This window comes from Chenopodium album, chromosome 4, assembly GCF_948465745.1.
Source record: "Chenopodium album chromosome 4, dcCheAlbu1.1, whole genome shotgun sequence".
In the NCBI taxonomy this organism is placed as follows: Eukaryota; Viridiplantae; Streptophyta; class Magnoliopsida; order Caryophyllales; family Amaranthaceae; genus Chenopodium; species Chenopodium album.
Window position 1 is genome coordinate 583,797 of NC_137837.1, and position 18,893 is coordinate 602,689.

Below are 18,893 nucleotides of genomic sequence, written 5' to 3' on the forward strand. Positions count from 1 at the left end.
TCATATACATCTTAATTATGGCTTATATTTACATGTTGAATAATTGTATTGTATTTAATCCAACCAGTGTGGATTTGTTCATTTACAACTAATTCCATGCAAGTAATTGATTGTAAAAAAATAAATAATAATTTTACATTTTAAAATATTTATATATTTTGTGTTGACATGTACTTGTATTTTTTATTTTTATTTTTTTAAAAAAAGTATGAAAGGAATTTAAAAAATTAAAAGGAAAATAATAATAAATTAATATGAATATGAATAAGGTTAAAATTCTCTACTTTGAATGTATTATTTTTAAGTCATCAAAACTCCCAGTTAAATACATTTTGTTTGTTAAAAATGTAATGAAACAAAATAGTTAAAAATGGAAGATTACAATTTAATAATGATTATAAATAGTTTAAAAGTCCTAAGTGATCTTTCGCACACCACACTTAGGCCTACATTATCATCTCTACACAATGTTGACCATTGCAATCTTCCATTTAGGGTTTGTTATCTTCGGCTTATTTTCAGTTCAACTCCAATTATTCCAGTTCAGTTCAGTTCCTAATTTCATTCTCTCATAAAATATTCAGTTCAGTTCAACTGAACTTCAATCTGTTCAGTTCCTAATTTTCTTCTCTCAGTTCAATTCAGTTCAGTTCAGTTCCTAATTTCTTTCTCTCATAAAATATTTAGTTTAGTTCAGTTCTTAATTTCCTTCTCTCAAAAAATATTCAATTCAGTTCAGTTCAAATCCAATCAATTCAATTCAGTTCAGCTCATTTCAGTAAATCAAAACAGACCCTTGATGATAAAATAGAATAATCTCCTTTTATTTGTTTCAACCTACATGCATACATTGTATCGTTTCCATGAATTAACTTCTAACATAATATAATTTGACTTCCAAAACTCATTAGTTGAGTTAAGTGTAACTTACCCATTTCATTGACCATCGCTAACAACAATCACTAAATTCCGCAAAATAAGAAAGGGACGTGGTATTTCGATTTAAAAATTTTCCATCTAGTTCATTACGAACTATAAAATCTATTACAACGATTTGGATTAATAAGCAAACAATGATACAATTAATAAGAAATCATAATAAAATCCCCACAGAATGCAACACACAATACATTCATAAATCACATAATATTTTTTGATGGGACATAAAGCCTAGCGTATTCTAAAAAACTAGGAGTTTCACCTCAGACGCCCAGATTTTTCATATAACCACACAGTTGTTCGCACGAACTAGGCGTTTGAGCTTAGGGCGTGCGAAAAAACTAGGCGTTTGCCACAAATTCAGGTTTTTTTTTTTTTTTTTTTTTTTTTTTTTTTTTTTTTCTGCTGGTGATCGACTTCCCTTTGTCCTTACTCGTCATCACGCAAAAACAACCGATTTTTGCTTAATTGCTTCAGAAAGCTATCAGTTGAGATCGATTTTTGTATACTCACTTTATTTTTAAAAAAAAAAAATTCACAAACATGCACAAGAGTTGCGTGAAAAAAAGCTAAGAAGAAACGTGGAATACCAAACATACCCATGGGTCACGCTAGTAAATAGCGATGCTCTTTTATTTTATTTTCCCACAATTGTAGAGGAAATATGAAGCCCATTTTCTTGGTTTTTTCTACTTTTTTTTTATTTTTATTTTAAACAAATTTAAGAAATAAAAAATAAACAAAATATCAAGAAAAAAAGCGATAGAAAAAAAATAAATACTTCGTAGAAATGTAAGAAATAAAAAAAAAATAAATCAGTCTTCAATTCTTCATCTTCTTTCTCTCTCTCTCATCATCGTACCAACTCGAAACTGCAAAAGTACAAACCCTAGTAAGGAAGAAAACCACCCCTCAAAAAAAAAAATCCCCAATTTCTTCGAATCCCTAACCCTAATTTCAACCCTTTACTCTACATTTTCCTGAACAATTCGATCAATTTTTTTTTCTAATTATTTTAGTCGAAGATCACATCGAAAATGCAATCGGATTCAAAATTCAGGTCGTAACAGATCGAATGATGGTAACCCTAGCGATAACTGAGAATCACGACGCCGATTGTATGGGAACAGAAACATGCCGGAGCTTCAAAGAGGGGTAAAACGACGTCGTACTTCTGTCAAGAATCAGAAATCTGATCATTTGGTTGGTAATTACATTCGAACTCGCGCCGCGGTTGCTAGAGAAACAGCAAAGGCGGCGGAAGCAGCTGGGAAGAAGGTTGTTGAGGAGAGAGAAAGGGTTGTTAAGAATCCCCCAAGAACTAGGTTAGCTATTAAGAAGGCTAAACAGGTACAAATCCCAAAAATTATTAATAATAATTGTAATAAGAAGAAGATTGTTAGTAAAGTTCCGCTGATTGTGGTCTCTGAGAACGGAACTCGGTCAAAGGAGAGAGAATCAGAGGAGGAGGAGGAAGAAGAAGAAGAAGAAGAAGAAGAGGAGGAGGAGGAGGAAGAGGAGGAGGAGGAAGAGGAGGAAGAAGAAGAAGAAATGTTGGGTGATGATAGTGGTGGGTTAAGTGCCAATAATAAGGCTACTGGTCAGGATGATGATGGGAATAAATCCCCTTTTCCTGAAAGGGTGAGTTTTTTTTGCTTTAAATTTGGGTTATTTTGATTATACATTGAATTGGAATTAATTTTGTGAATTGGGTTGATTTTGATTGATTGTTTTTCAGGTTCAAGTGGGTGGTTCCCCTTTGTATAAGGTGGAAAGAAAATTAGGGAAAGGTGGGTTTGGTCAGGTGTTTGTGGGGCGTCGTGTTAACGAACGTGCCACCGGTGTCGGGGCTTTGGAGGTAATGTGTTTATCACGGTGTGAAACATTTGTGTATATGTGTTGATTAGTTTGGGATATGATTTGATTAACATTTAATATGTTGGCTAGTCCTGTTTTGAAGCAACTGAAGCTCAATGCAAACTTTGTTTGTTGATAAACATTGAAAGTGAACTTTATTGTTGATATTGAATCAATTTTTATCCTTGACATTAGATAGTGGAGTGCATATATACTTTCAGTGTAACTTTTTTATTTGATTGTGCTTATGGATTTTTATTTTGTATTTCATAGGTGGCTTTGAAGTTTGAGCATAAGAACAGCAAAGGCTGTAATTATGGTCCCCCATATGAATGGCAAGTTTACAAGTATGTGTGAGAAACCCCGAAGACTAATTTTATTTTCGGTGCTTTGAATGTCTTTGTTGTAATACAGCTTCTTAATCTTATTTTATTGCAGTACTCTTGGTGGTAGCCATGGTGTGCCCAAGGTGCATTATAAAGGGAGGCAAGGAGAGTATTATGTAATGGTATGGCCACTTATCCCTATTCTTCTACAGGCTTGTATCTATCTGGATATGTTCACTACTAATCACTCATTTGCAGGTCATGGACATGCTTGGACCGAGCTTGTGGGATGTTTGGAATTCTTCTGGGCAGACGTAAGTACTCTGTGTCATCTGTGCTTTATATCATTGGGATTAGCTTGTGCTTATGAATGCTTTAAAGTTTAGTCAAGGTGGTGGTTATGCAATAGTCATTATCACGGTGGATGGTGCTGTGATTTTTATGACAACGTACTGCATGTTAATGATTTACAACTTAATTGAAAGTTCTGCAAAGTGTTTGTTACCGCAAATTTTCCAAAGTAACATGATGCAACAGTATAGAAAAATGTGTTGTTTTGTACACATCATTTCTCTGTAAGGGCTTCTAATTGGAGTTGCTGTATAGTATAATTGCTTGCTATAGCTCCTTTGTTTGCATCTAAACACATGTTGGCTTGTTTGGTAATTTCTTGTATGGGATATGGGAATTATGTAGTGAACTTGTTCAGGCTCAAGAATGATCAGATTCAATTCACCGTTTTGATGACAGGTTTTAATTTGTCTGGTCTGTTATAATCTCAGAGTTTATGGGATGTGTGAGTAGGCAGAGTAGCTCTTCTTAATTGGCAGTTTGTTTTGTGCCTTGGGCGTTTTGAGTATAGAGCGGTGTACTTGAGGATGGGGTTATGAATATGATATATTTTTATTTGAATTTGCAGAGGAGTGTATTTAAGACATTAATTTAGTGGACGAGTCATATTGTATGCACAAGGGAAACACCACCATATTAATAGGCTTCTGGAAATGGTTTGAGGCTTTGAGTTGTGTGTGGAGTGAATATGTCCAATAGCATGAGTGAGCAAAATTATGAGCCTGTCACTTAGTGATATAGGAAGTAACTTGTCTGGATATGTCTTGGAATTCACCAATTTCTACTTTTGGGAACATCTGGTGTATAGGTGCCAGGGATGGCTAACACGTATTGGATAGAAAAGGATAGAAATGGTGTCATATCTATTAGTTTTTCTAAGCTTTGATAGAATAGGAGATCTGCATTTTTTTTTCTCCCTCTGGCAATCAATCTGGTGGTGCACATGGAAAGAAATAAACCGGCATACTTTTGTGGTATAACTTCTGTATAGTTTTTGCTAACTATGTATTTCTGCATTTTGTAGATAAATTTCTTATGATAGCTAGAGTCTTTTTTTTTTTTTTTTTTTGTTTTTTTTTGTCAGTTGCCCTTCAGAATTGAGCAACGCTGCATCGGTGATATCTTAAATAATATTGCTGAGTCTGGTGGAAGAAGCTGATGTTTGATGACGTTCAGTAGTAGTGATATGATTTCTTTGTGTTGTTTTTTTCTTCGAAGTTAGTTTTTGCTTCAAATGCCCTCCTTTATGCAAACACTTTATGTGTTTTTGTCTGGTTTTTCCATGATAGGAATGATCTTTCTTATTCCTCACTTTGTTTTGTTTGGCTTTGAACATCTTGTATGGAATCAAGTCATTTGATGTAATTGCACTTTTGCAGGATGTCAGTTGAAATGGTTGCCTGTATAGCAGTTGAGTCATTATCAATTCTCGAGAAGATGCATACTAAAGGGTATACTAATGCATTAGCATTCATTTATATTGTCTTATCAAATAGCTGGAGACACATCTGAAAAATGTTTCTATTATGCCTTAGAATTTGAATTTAGTTCTTTAGATTTTGAATGTTAATTATGTCTTGTTTTACATCAATATCAGTTATGTGCATGGAGATGTGAAACCAGAAAACTTTTTACTTGGACAGCCCTTTACTTCGCAGGAGAAAAAATTGTTTCTTGTTGATCTTGGACTAGGTAATTTTCGTATCTTGTAGGTTCAATCCTCATATATATGTTACTGTCATATTGTTTGGTATTGATTGTCTTGGCTTAATGTTACAGCTACAAAATGGAGGGATACTTCTAGCGGGCAGCATGTTGAATATGATCAGCGTCCTGATATGTTCAGGTAAATCAAAGACCAGGTTTATAATTGATCTGTATCGTTTATACTAATTTAGTCTTATTTCCTAATACCATGTGATGTAATACTTAACAGGGGAACAGTTCGATATGCCAGTGTACATGCCCACCTTGGCCGAACAGCCAGCAGAAGAGATGACTTGGAGTCTCTTGCATATACACTTATATTTCTTCTGAAGGGAAGGTTACCTTGGCAAGGGTACCAGGTACCTGTTAGCTGCTTCAGCTTAATGATGCTATTATCCATTGCTGCTGCCTGCTACTACTAAAATCTAAGCCTAACATAATTTTTTTTTCATCATTACTTTTAGGGTGATAACAAATCATTTCTGGTTTGCAAAAAGAAAATGGGAACCTCCCCTGAAGTTTTGTGCTGTTTTTGCCCAACGCCTCTTAAACATTTTGTTGAAATAGTTGTGAATATGAAATTTGATGAAGAGCCCAACTATTCTAAGCTGATATCATTGTTTGATGGGTTGATTGGACCAAACCCATCCATAAGGCCTATAAACACTGATGGAGCTCAGAAGGTAAATATTGCTGTCTCTAGTCTGTTAAGTTTTTTCTTTTTCTTTTTTCTTTTTTTCCTCCCATTGAAATTCTGTTTGCTAACATCTTGTGCTGATTCCTACTTATTTTATTTTTATCCTATTAGATCATCTATCATGTTGGACAAAAACGTGGAAGGCTAAATGCTGACGAAGATGATGATGGGCAACCAAAGAAGAAGGTCCGTATGGGTGTTCCAGCCACCCAGTGGATTTCAGTTTATAATGCACGATTACCTATGAAGCAGAGGTTGGTTTTTATGTTTTTAAATATTCCATTATCAGGGTCAGACATTTCCACAAAATTACAACAATCTCTATCTTTCCCACCTGTTTTTATTGCAGATTCCTTAATTTTGCCAGTTTTACGCTAAAATTATCGGTTTGGTTTAAATGTAAATAAAGAAAAAATCTGTGCCTTGCCATTGATGCATCTTTGTTTGGGTTTAGGTACCATTATAATGTTGCTGATGGTCGATTGGCACAGCATGTGGAGAGAGGTAATGCTGATGGCCTGCTTATAAGCTCCGTGGCATCATGTTCAAACCTGTGGGCGTTGATTATGGATGCGGGCACTGGCTTTACTCATCAAATTTATGAGTTATCAACTCAATTTTTGCATAAGGTTGGCTTATTTTTTTGTAATGGATTTTTAAAAATATATATATTCTATTTATTTTTGTGGTATACTGGTATGTATGTTGTTATAGTTTCTTTATTATTTGAATCGTTTGTCAATGAAATTTTATGCTTAAAACTTTGTAGGAGTGGATCATGGAACAATGGGAGAAGAACTTTTACATCAGTTCTGTTGCTGGTGCTACCAATGGTAGCTCCCTTGTGGTGATGTCCAAAGGTTTGTCATAAAACTATTTCTTTTAATATGATGGAAGATCAGAAAAATTTTATATGACTTTCGTCCTCTGTGCCTTATATTGGGTAATCTTGTTTGCAAAAGGTAGGTTTTTTTTCCCCCTTACGGTTTCTTTCAGCTTTGAGTTCCCCCAGCAAGTTGGAGAGGTGATAGTGATGTTTGTCTTTGCCTCTCTTAGTCTCTCAACTGTAGGCTGGCTTTGGCTTTCATTTGCCAGTTCTTTTGAAAAGAGCTTGGCGTGAACTAAATGCTTTCTTCGTTCTACTCAAATTGCAACACTTACTACTTTGGGATGTTCAAAATGTTCAAAATGTTCAAATCCAGCACTTCCCTTTTGGAAACTCGTAAAACTTCATCCATTTAATAAGCATACTTTTGCCCTTGGGAATCAAATTGGGTTATTTGTATTAACTTCTACCTATTCTCCTCTTTTGTGAATTTCTTTTTACTGTATAATCACATTGGTCAGAAATCCACTTGCATTGTTTCTCATTATGCCTAGAATATTGTGCAAATTGCAATATATGGAGTTAGTGTTAACTATGAAGAGGCCTTATGCAACGCTACAATTAAGAAGCATTACCATTTTTTTCATTGACAACCCTGGAACAATCCTTTTATTATATGGTGTTGTGGTTCTTCGTATTTCCATCTTTTGCATTGAGTTTCTTGGCTCTATTTGCATTTTATAATCTGCTCCACTTGCAATGGCTCTTCTCTCCGTTCTTGGCTTGAAGGGACCCCCCCTGGTTTTTATGATTGGTGCATGGTATGGAAGGCTTGGTGAAGTTATGCTCACATGATTAGCTAATATGTGTTTCAGAATCCCTGTTTTTGGCTTGAAGGGACCTCCCCTGGTTTTTATGATTGGTTCATGGTTTGGAAGGTCGGGTGATGTTATGTTCACATGATAAGCTATATGTGTTCCAAAATTTATTAAATTTTAAGTTAGGAAGAATAAATTTATTAAATTTTAAGTTAGGAAGAATATGGGTCTCTGATCATTTTTGTTAGTTTTCTCATCTATTGACGTTGATACCTATGATTGCAGTTCGGAATCATGTAATGTTATCATGTTATGCATTGACTACAAGTATCGTTTCCTTTTAATAAATAACGAGGTGTTTTCTCAGGTACTCAATACACGCAGCAATCTTACAAAGTGAGTGATGCATTTCCCTTCAAGTGGATAAATAAGAAATGGAGAGAAGGATTTCATGTCACCTCAATGGCTACTGCTGGATCAAGATGGGGTGTTGTCATGTCCCGTAATGCTGGATTTAGTGATCAGGTACGGATTTTGGAACCATATAATTATGTCTCACATTTTGCTGTTTTTGATTGCTCCCCAGTTGCCTGTATTTCTTAATGTATGTCTGCTTTTTTTTTTTTGCGTGATGGTTGAATTTTGAGCATATACCCATTTGCATTGACCTATGAGTTTCTCATCCAGAGAAATGGATCTCATGATCCTGTTTTTTACTAATGCTAACTGCTGATCAGTAGCAGCAGATGAACTAAAATTATATTGCAGGATTGTCAGTTTGTAAGGACAACTTCTGCAGAATTACCATACGGGTTACTCTGCCTTTGGGATAGTGGGATGGGCGGGAAGGGGTTTACGCAGTCAGCAGTCTTAAACTGCTATTTTTGTTTAAAAGTTATAAATCCTTCTATTTCTAGTAAAATTTCCATATTTCTATAGCTTTTTTAAAATTTCAAGTTACTCTTTTTTGTCACTGCCTTTTAGTATTGTATTGATGTTTGTTTGCCTTTTCTTTTTTGAAACTTTTGTCGTTCTGCTTGTTTATAGTATTTCTGTCTTTATATGAAACGCTTTTCCCGTGTCTCTTTTTGCAAAGAGCAGCCCCTCTGCCAGTCTTAATTTCTTCGTGTCAATAGTATGTTCATCTGGACTTTTGTAATTATCCATATTTAGTCGTCACATCATTCTGACCTGCCTATCATTTTAGTTTAGCTTTTGTTGTAGCATTCTCTCCCTCAGCTGTTCCAAATTAATGGTGGTATCATGCGGAATATCGGTAGTTTTTAGGGATGGATCATTTGAAAATGGTATATGTGATTATTATATCTAGTCATCGGGTGTATAATTGTATGTCATATTTAGTGGTTGAGCCATCATGTCTGAGATATAAATTGGATAGGACAGTATCCTGATTCATGAAGGCCCTTCTTTTTGTTTCCTGTTACTTTTGTTTCAGGTTGTGGAGCTAGATTTTTTGTACCCAAGTGAGGGCATTCACAAGCGCTGGGACAGTGGTTATCGAATAACTTCAACTGCTGCTAATATTGATCAATCTGCACTTGTCTTGAGTGTGCCAAAGCGCAGGCCAGGTGATGAAACTCAGGAAACATTGAGGACCTCTCAATTTCCAAGCACACATGTTAAGGTATGTTAATTCAATATTATGAAATCATAATTGTCTCTCTCCTCTTAAACAATGTAAAAGGCGAACAGGTCCTTTATATCCCGGATCGTCATTTTTGTTTTTCTTTCTAAAGGCTAATTTTCATCTGTAGAATGTTGTAAAGTCTTCTTAAGGGCATAGGTTTTTTCATTTGGTATGAGCTTCAATTTACCTGATGCTTAAGCTCTGTGATTATGTCTGATAAAGTCTTGTGGATAAGTGATACAAGGTCTTACTGTCTTAGCACTTGATTGAGGTAAAACCAGTATGTGTGAGTCCAGTGCCGACTAGAAACAGAGAAGATTGTATCTTGATAGACGTTAAATGCTACTGATCACCCTTTGTCATATCTTGCAGGATAAATGGGCGAAGAATCTGTATCTTGCATGTCTGTGCTACGGAAGAACTGTTTCATGATACTCTTGTAATTAGCAAGTTGTAACAGAAAATATGAACTAAAACAGAATGAGGGCCTTCTTTCTCATCAGTAGGCCCTTTCGTTATGTTAGGGATGGAATTGGCAGCCAAGTTGGGGAACTTTGTTTCTTAAGCAATTATGTGTGAAACAGGTCCCTGTATGTTGTATTGCTATTTGTCACCACTAGTGGCCTCCTTTGTCAATTACAATCGATAAAGTGGTGCTATTTATGTTCATTCTGTTCCCTTGGTGCCTGTTTTATAGTTAAGATAACGATTCAACAATGATTTTTATTTATATTGCTGAGGACACTATGCTTAGCTTAGATTATTATCTCGAGATTTTGATTCACACCTGTCAAGATTCTCAATTACAAATTTGAGTGAGTGATCTCATTGTATGTACTTGTGATTTGTGAACTCGTTCATTTGGGGAATTGTCAGGCAGAGATCATTGGTGCTAATGGCAGTTCGTAATGGAGATGGGAGAGTGTAGTTTCCAGCATGCACAACTTTGGAATTTAAAAGATGAATTGTTCTCAAAACCGTTAATTTGAACCATTACGACTGCATAATCACACTCAATCTTTAAATGTTAAGCTTAAAAACCATATTGTGTAACAAGCTCATAACGCTAACGAAAATTGTCACAAGGAAGAACGTTCTTGGGACAATTAAATCATTGATGCCTTAATTAATTTCAAAGGATTATTTTACTATTTAGTTATCTTGATCATTAGCCTCAAGCCCTCAATAAATTTAATTCAATGGAATTCCCAAACGTTTATTATTGTATTTATTGTTTGAATTATTCATGCGTTTATTTGACTGTCAAATAAGACAGAATTACAAATGACGTGGTAATCTTGAACCGCCCAATAATTTTTCGGACTACCACAACTTGATTTATTCAAAATCCAATCAATCTCAATACAAAACCCGATCTAATCCCATCCTTAATCCCAAATGACCTGCATATAGACATATGATACCTCATCGGACCCGACCCAACCCAACTCGACCCATGATAATCCAAAATTCCCACCTTTACATTACTTAACCAAACACAAAATGAATACGGGTGGTAGTGGTGAAACGTCCTGTAATCAAGAGAGACAAAGAGATAGAGAGAGAATATGGGGGTGTTGCTGCCTTATCTCTCATCCACACTCTACTCTTCACTCTTTTCCCAGCTCTCTCTTACCTCCAGAAACTCGCGTTCCAACTGTAAGTATATCTCATTTTCTTTCTGCTGTTTTCTGTAAATTTGCAGAACTTTGATTGTTTCATTGCATAATTATCTGTTGTTTATTTCTGTATATTTGCAGACTATTGATTGTTTCATACCTTCATTGCATAATTTATCTTATTCAACCATTTTTTCCTATAAAATTATATTGTGCAGTTGAATTTCATTTTGTTGTACAAAAATTTAGGAAATTTGGAGTAAATAGTATCTTTATTTTCAATATTTTGAAATTCCCATAAAATTTCTAGCAATTTGTGATATCAAGTATGCAAAGAAACTGATAATTCTTGTAATTTTGGGTAATAACATATTAAAATTTGAGCACTGTGGTTGTAGTATTCTGATCATTTTCACTATTTTCTATTTTTGGTTATCAGTTAACTCAAAGTCGGTTGGATTGCGAGTGAGATCGAGTTTGGAGGATGAGAATTCCGGTACAGGTACTGGGGCTTCGGATAGTTCATCGGACACTAGCAGCTTAAAGGTTAGTTAAATTTATGTCAAATTTTTTATATAATATGTGTATAGTTAAAGTTGGTTCATTTGATTCCATTAATATAAGTTTTGTTTTGAGCATTTTTCTGTTGTTGAATTAGCGTATCATACATTAATCTCTCCTTTGTAATGATTTCCTGATACATATTAATACATGCACAATATGTTAACAACTGCTGAGGCATTCTTGATTGATAACTTTGTGGTATACTTTCTTTTTAGTTGACACGTTTCTTTAGTCACGTTTGCCAATGCACAAATTCCAATCATTAATATCTTGAATTATCGATAAGCAAAAATTATGAAAAGTTGATATTTTGAAAATATATATTGTGATGAATCTAACAAAATCTCACATTATTATATTTTTCGTTACGTTTAAAGCACAAAACACGGTCAAAGGGGAGTGTGTGAATAGTGTTAAATCAAAACGTGTCATCTAAAATTAAACGGAGGTAGTATATTATAATGTATTCATGTTACAATTTAGGAAATTTTAAGGTTTAGCAAGGTATTGACAGTCTGCAATTTAGAGATTTTCTCTTATAAGCTAATAAAGTAATAAGATGTCAATTTACCAATTTACTTCTTTGTTGGCTTGTTGCCATCAAATGAAAGGTGAGCCAAGTTTGAGTATGAAGATGTGGAAGAGATTTAATGTTCTGCTGTACTTAGATGGAGACTTCATGGAGTACTTCCGTGGGGCTAACATATTGAAGCTTTATATTTGCTGTTGCAGGATGATCAAGTAGTAACTTCTCGGCGACTTTGCGTTGCGTGTTTATGCTCATCTATAGCTTTGATAAGCCCCTCTGGGAAGTCTCTGTCCAGACAAGAGGCTATTGCTGCTGAAGGAAATTTGAGGGCAGCCTGCCGTAATTGTGGCGGTAGTGGTGCTATCATATGTGAGTATAATTTATAAATTAACTGGTGTTATTTTCTTTTTAAGTAAGACCTAAATATTGTAGTTTGCCTTGTTTCATGAATGTGTTCTTTGATAAAAGCTGGTACCTGCTAGTTGGGGCTTCATAATTGCAATCTTCAGATTGTAAGCAAATTTGGCTGAATGGATTCACAAAAATCCCTGTTTCTGTGTGGAATCGACCATGCTGTAAACAATGACATTTATTTAAATTTCAGTGTCAATCTATTATTGGTTAAATTTAGGTCTTTCAATTTTGCAGACAACTCCTCACGTCCTTGGGGTTAAATTTAAGTCATTTAATTTTTGGGACATATCCTCGCATCACAAGGATGTGCTATGTAGAAGCTTTTGTAGTCTGTTTGAAAAAAAATCATGATGATTTCACAGATGTTTTTATCATTTCTTTGTATTTCTGCTAGAGCTTCAACTGTTACTGTTTATATATTGTGTAAGTTGTTTGTTTTGCCTTTTCATTTAGGTGATATGTGTGGTGGTACAGGAAAATGGAAGGCTTTAAATAGAAAGCGTGCTAAAGATGTATATGAGTTTACAGAATGTCCTAATTGTTATGGTAAGAACTTATTAACTTTGGCTCCTTATGCTTTTAGACTTCATTTATCAGTGCAATACATGGTTCTGACTCCGTGTTCACTGATTGTGGCTGTATCTTCATTTACCTTGAATTTTTCCTGATGTATAGGTAGAGGAAAACTCGTTTGCCCTGTCTGCTTGGGTACTGGCTTGCCAAATAACAAAGGACTTTTGAGAAGGCCCGAAGCAAAGCAGTTGCTGGATAAGATGTATAATGGTCGGTTATTGCCAGGTTCTTAAGTAAGTTTCATTCGCATGAGACTTCCCTCTGTCTGAACTTCTTCAGGTCTTTATATCTTTTTCTCTATGGTTAACAGGTTAAGTATTAAATCAATGCTCTGGGTACTGTTGTGTATAATTTATTAGTTAGTCATAATTAGTTTTCACATTGTTTTCGATTCCTCTAATCAAGGATATGCCATGATTTTCCAAAAAGACTAAAACTCCATATTAGTTTTACCCTTTTTTTCATCCTCTCTTGTACTCTAAATTTCAATTTTATAGTGGTAATTTGAATACATTAGGAAAAGAGTCGAACATTTCTTTAGACCTTGTATAATAATAGATTGACTATTATTTTCAGATATAGGGTGTGTTTGATAATATTGATCTGTGTAGAGTTGATTGAGTGATAGATATCCATTAATATGTTCTGATGTTTGGATAAATGCCTGAAAATGTTTTGGCTTGGTGCAGAAATGCAGATTCTCATATCATATGCAACCTGAACCTGTATACTGCAAAAGAACACTACAATACCTGAAATTTTGTGGTAGTATATATATTTCATGATATGAATATCATCTTCATACTTGACTAATTGTTGGCGGCAAAGCAGCTTGGTGTGTAGAGAGGAGTCCCAGATTAGTATGCATGCCAGATTTGTACCATATGATGTATGAGCTTTTGAGATGTAGGGTGCCTCTAAATGTGGATCATACTTCTCCCCTTATCCCCTAGATTTATAGTTTATGGAGCAATGGGATTCGATCCTAGGTGTTTGGCTTCATCCTACAACAGTTCAGCACTTCAGCCTACTAAGATTGTTGGCGTCCACAGAATTAGAGCTGTAGTAAACCAATGAGTTTTTGAGGTTGATGTAATTACTTATAAAATCATTTGTATTACCACTATTTATTACCTAATTCCAAAATCTACTTGTTCTAGTAAATTATATCACGATCTGGTTATGTACATACTTTACGTTAATTATCCCAGATTAGCATGCACACCAGATTTTGCAAGTGTGAGATATGACATTGTAAATGGAGAGTTCAGGTTGGTTTCAATCATATATAATGGTACATACCGGCTGTCCCTTGTTACATATGGTCTTAGGTTTACATATGGCCGATAATACAAACTTGCTGCTCTTTGTAGAATCCAACCTGTTCTTAGTTATGCAATCTGACTGTCGTTTTGAATGAATGTAACCTTCACAGTAGCTTGGATACATATCAGTATTTTGATGCTTAGTTTTCATGCAAAAATGGTAGTAGCATAGGACTATTGAAGATTCGAAACACCATTTAGATGTGCAATCAATATTGCAAATCCAGGTCAAAAAAATATTGCAAATCCAGGCTTGTATTGAAGATTAGATTAAAAATGAGAAAATTGATGGTATTAGGTAGCTTCTTAAAACAGTGTGCTCCGGTTTATGTTCACATTCATAATCAAGGATCAGTATTAGGTAGCTTGCTTAAAACAGTGTGCTCCGGTTTATGTTCACATTCAAAATCTAAATGGACAAAAGCTCGCTCAACTTCAGGTAGTTTCTCTAGCTTAATCTGTAGCGTCTCTCCAATGGCATGTGCTTCTTTCAAAGGAATATCCTCAGGTAGTTCAATGTCGACCTATTCCAGCAAAATGGAAAAAATAGTTTCATCAGATGAGCTGAAAATTAAAGACAAACTACAAAAAGCAAGAAATCAACGCACCTCCACAAAATAAAGCACGCCAAAAGTGTAAGCACGAACAGTGTCAATACGCTTAACTAGAGGATGCCTTATAACGAGGTATGTAAACTTTTGCAACACTTCAGGAGGAGCTGTCTGTCCTATAAGTGAAACTGCAGAAGAAATACGCGTTAACATAGTATCATACTCTAAAACTTTGAATGCAGCAAGAAATAGAACAGATTAACTTTCAAGACATGATCACAAGTTCATTCACAAACTACTGTCTGGGTTCCCAAACAAACCTCGTCTCACTGGAAGCACCCATCTAGCAGCAATAGTGTGACTCATGTGTGTACACATGATAACAAGACAAGATCAAGCATGATGGGGTCGCTTGGCTCTGCTCATACACTAAGAGTTTTTTCAAGTTCAACTAAGCTACTCAACTTGAATTTGAAAATTGTAACCAAGCAAATAAACCTACTTCACATGCTGTTATCATTCTAATAAAGTGCTATAAACTTTTTATAACCAAGAAGAAATAATCTCATTTGCAGCATATCTCTTTTTTATCCAGTTTCGACCAAATTGTCATTATTCTGTATGCTTATATCTCACTGATGAAAGTTTATTCTGAAAATGCTATGAAAGAAAAACTCAAGAGTTATAGTAAGTAGCTACCTGCATTCTCTAGAACAGTTCCTGACCAATTTGCAATTGTATATATTGCAAGGAGAATTGCGCCAGCAGGGTCTATCCACCAGTAAAACTTGTCACCAAGAATTGCAGCAACTAGACCGACCACATTTGTAACCACATCAAAGTAATGATCCTATGCGTAGGGGGAAAAAAGGTTATTCAAGCGGTTAAATTCAGTGCCAACAGAATGGAAACGGATACCTCTATAAGTCTTTTACCTTGGCATAAGCTCGAACAATTTCATTTCCAGAGCTTCTGCAGTAAAGGAACAAGGCTAACTTTACAACTGTGGCTGATATCATAATCACGCAGAGCCATATATACTGGTCAAATGTCATTTTTTCAGCACCTTCATTCTTGATTAATTGTTCCACAGCCTGTATGAGAACTTGAAATCCTGCAAATCAATATCAAAGCTTGTTGACTTTATCGCTTCCAAACTACTCAGCAATTGATCTGAAGGCTCAAATGGTCAAACACATACCTAGGGTAGCCATAATAGCTGCAAATATGATGATTCCCACTGGCTGGACTCTTAATTTTCCAATAGGGTACTTGTAGATATTGATATTTTTCATCGAAAGATGAGTAAACCAAAGGATACCACCAGCCATAAGGTCAAGCAAAGAATCCAACGTTGATGCAGCAATGGCTAATGATCCAGTTTTTATGGTAGCGTAGATCTAAGAATCAAGCAAATACCATAGATTTAGGAAATGTTGGACATATTAAACAGGTGCATTTCTGAACACCATATTCTGTTCTGTATTATCATATTTTTCTGCAGTTGTACCCAATGAATAGGGAACTGCCATATAGAATAAACATGATTGAATTCACTAAAGCATAGCTTAGCATGTTTTTTGCATACAAATAAATTGATCCTTCACTCAAAAACATCATCAATCCAAGATCAAGTGAATTATTTTGAATCATCACATTTCACAGGATAGAAGTAATGGTAACTATTAACAAAAAACAAGCTTAGCATAGCTTAACAGTGCAATACCTTGAATGCCAAAAGCACAATATTAGCATAATTTGATATCTTCATTGCTCGTTCGTGTTGAGCTTGTTCATCATCATCCTCTTCTGGCAAATCTGATTGGACTACATGATCAACCTCCTCAAAAGATTTCAAGGTAGCGAATTGTCTTTCATAGTACTCTTTCTCTCCTAAGGGAAGCAAAATAGTAGATTAGCCACATATAAGACCGAAAAGTCATCAGAAACCAAATAAGCATAAAATCATCCTCAATCATTACTTTAGGATTTCTATCTTAACAAAAATGTTGTATTGCACCAATAAATTATGAAAAATTGAAGGGGAAAACACCAATAAATTATGCAACGAACCACAAGTAACTCATATGCACATATCCAAATAAAGGCAATTGAACTTCAATGGTCCCTACTTGTATAATTCAATGTCATTTTCGGGTGTACAAAGAGCCACAAAAAGGACAATAATAATGTAGACGAGATTTAATATTACATCTCAGAGATACCACCCGATCACCCACTTTAACTTAAAAGTTAATTAGTATCCAGTTATCCACACAGTAATTCAATGTCACCCACATATCATATGACATATCAAAGAATATACCCTTTCCACAACATACTAGCACAAAGCAACACAAAATGAATCCAGCAAATTGTAAAGAACTTCACTTTTTCAATTTGAGGTAAAAAGAACTTCACTTCAGCAAGAATCTAGGACCCCCTTTATATTTTTTTCCTTATTTTCTCTTCTGACTAACATATATGTTATAATCAGCAAACAAACAGGGAAAACAAAATTGAATCAACTGGCAATACTATCAAATAACTATCTTTCATGTATAAAACACTGAAGATTAAAAAAATAAATGAAAAGAGAGAAATTAACATCTGAAGATTAAAATAAGATAAAGAGATTAAAAAAAAAATTAAAAAAAAATAAAAACCTTGAGTTAAACTATGAGTTTTAGAGAAATTAACATCATAGCAAGATTCATCATCAACCCCAGAACGAAGCTTGTCAGGTAACCTGGAAATGAAGTCTTGTTTCAACGAGTTGACCGAATTGCGACGGCGTAATATCCCTTGCCGACCGTTTTGACTCAGTTTCCGACCCAGTAATGGCGAGCCTGAATTTGGCTCCATTGTTAAGACCCCACGAAAAAAGCAAATCTTTAAGGAAAAACTTTGTTTAGGAAAGGATTAATTTTGTAAAGCTGAAATTTCAAGGCCACTTAATTTTTTTTTTCAAAGTATAGTAGTGTAGGTTTATTTAGACAGATGGGGCCAATTATATAATTTGATTTTTATGTCCTGAGGATGTGATTTAAGATTATAATAATGGTGAACATGTGATTAGGATGAAAATCAATTATTTTTGTTGTTGTATAAGTGTTACGGAGCATAAAATTTTCATAATGGAATGCATCCGTGTCAATGGTGTACAAATTATGCACGAAAATATGTAATATTTATAGAGAAAACAATGTTGAAAGTTATGAAAAATTAAAGAAAACATAATTTGAGGATATGATAAGTACATACTTTGCAGCTATTCAAAAAAAAAAAAAAAAAAGTACATACTTTGCAATAGATGTGATTTTGTCATAATGAAGTTGACTTGAAATTATAATTCTTAATTTTGAATTTTTTATAAAGTTATGTTGTTGACCAGGCAAATTTAAGTATTTATTTATGGGCTTATTTGGTGAAGCATGCTGTCCAAAAAGTCCAAACCTTTAGTTCAACCAATTTTATTATTTTTTTTTAAAAAAAAAAATTAAAAATCAATGTTCAAGTCTAAGGTACTTCCTAGGAATACAATGGAGTGAAGAATGTAGGATAATCTCACTTATGTTTCCTCATTGAAAAATTCTGATTCGTTCTTCGATATGAAATTGGAAGAAAGTGTCGATAAACACAGTAATATTTTAAGATGGTAATTGAAGATTATTAAGTTTTTTTTGAGAATCTTTATTTTTTAAAATAGGCCCTTTTTTTTAGCCTAACAAAGTTGGACATCATGGTGTCTTTCGTGTTAACTTAAAGTACCTAAGGCCCTAATCATTTTACCTTAAAAAAATATTTAGTTAAATAATTTCGGTTCAGTAAAATTAATTTCGGTTTGGTAAAAATAATTTCAGTTCAATAAAAATTAGTAAACTTAAAGAAAAAATATAATAGAAAATCAGTAAAAATAATTTCAGTTCAGTAAAAATAATTTCAATTCAGCAAAAATAAGATGAAGTGAACTGAGCCTAATTGGTGACTAGAATAATTTCTTGCATCTTTTAATTACCACTACAACAAATGTCTAAAACATCCAAATTATTGATCAAAACTCGATTTTGGGACTTTAAAGGCATGTTGGTATATTTTATGACCCTAGGAACACTCCCTACATCCTTTTTTAATTAAAAAAAAAATCTT

The 18,893-nt window shown here is 34.4% G+C and overlaps 3 protein-coding genes across 5 annotated transcripts; 2 read left to right on the forward strand and 1 right to left on the reverse strand.

Annotated features, from left to right (window-relative positions):
- Positions 1–1,611: 1,611 nt before the first annotated feature.
- Positions 1,612–9,951, forward strand: LOC145628377 (casein kinase 1-like protein HD16). The gene is made up of 16 exons (XM_081680668.1): positions 1,612–2,580; positions 2,678–2,797; positions 3,070–3,143; positions 3,235–3,304; positions 3,381–3,436; positions 4,853–4,924; positions 5,071–5,165; positions 5,253–5,319; positions 5,410–5,539; positions 5,645–5,863; positions 5,989–6,131; positions 6,332–6,506; positions 6,647–6,737; positions 7,889–8,046; positions 8,978–9,166; positions 9,542–9,951. The coding sequence occupies exons 1-16, from the start codon at positions 2,074–2,076 to the stop codon at positions 9,599–9,601; spliced, it is 2,226 nt and encodes a 741-aa protein (XP_081536794.1). The 5' UTR covers positions 1,612–2,073; the 3' UTR covers positions 9,602–9,951.
- Positions 9,952–10,655: 704 nt separating this feature from the next.
- LOC145628379 (protein PHOTOSYSTEM I ASSEMBLY 2, chloroplastic-like) lies at positions 10,656–14,167 on the forward strand. 3 transcript variants are annotated; one of them, XM_081680671.1, is made up of 6 exons: positions 10,656–10,828; positions 11,228–11,334; positions 12,085–12,250; positions 12,749–12,841; positions 12,971–13,101; positions 13,558–14,167. In XM_081680671.1, the coding sequence occupies exons 1-5, from the start codon at positions 10,738–10,740 to the stop codon at positions 13,099–13,101; spliced, it is 588 nt and encodes a 195-aa protein (XP_081536797.1). In that variant the 5' UTR covers positions 10,656–10,737; the 3' UTR covers positions 13,558–14,167. The 3 variants fall into 3 exon arrangements, with proteins under 3 accessions (XP_081536797.1, XP_081536796.1, XP_081536798.1); XM_081680670.1 differs by having other exon boundaries at positions 13,566–14,167; XM_081680672.1 differs by having other exon boundaries at positions 13,700–14,167.
- A 296-nt stretch (positions 14,168–14,463) lies between these two features.
- LOC145628378 (metal tolerance protein 4-like) lies at positions 14,464–17,899 on the reverse strand. The gene is made up of 7 exons (XM_081680669.1): positions 17,411–17,899; positions 16,471–16,637; positions 15,946–16,144; positions 15,680–15,858; positions 15,444–15,594; positions 14,802–14,932; positions 14,464–14,717 (listed from the first exon to the last, which is right to left on the reverse strand). The coding sequence occupies exons 1-7, from the start codon at positions 17,607–17,609 to the stop codon at positions 14,538–14,540; spliced, it is 1,206 nt and encodes a 401-aa protein (XP_081536795.1). The 5' UTR covers positions 17,610–17,899; the 3' UTR covers positions 14,464–14,537.
- Positions 17,900–18,893: the final 994 nt, after the last annotated feature.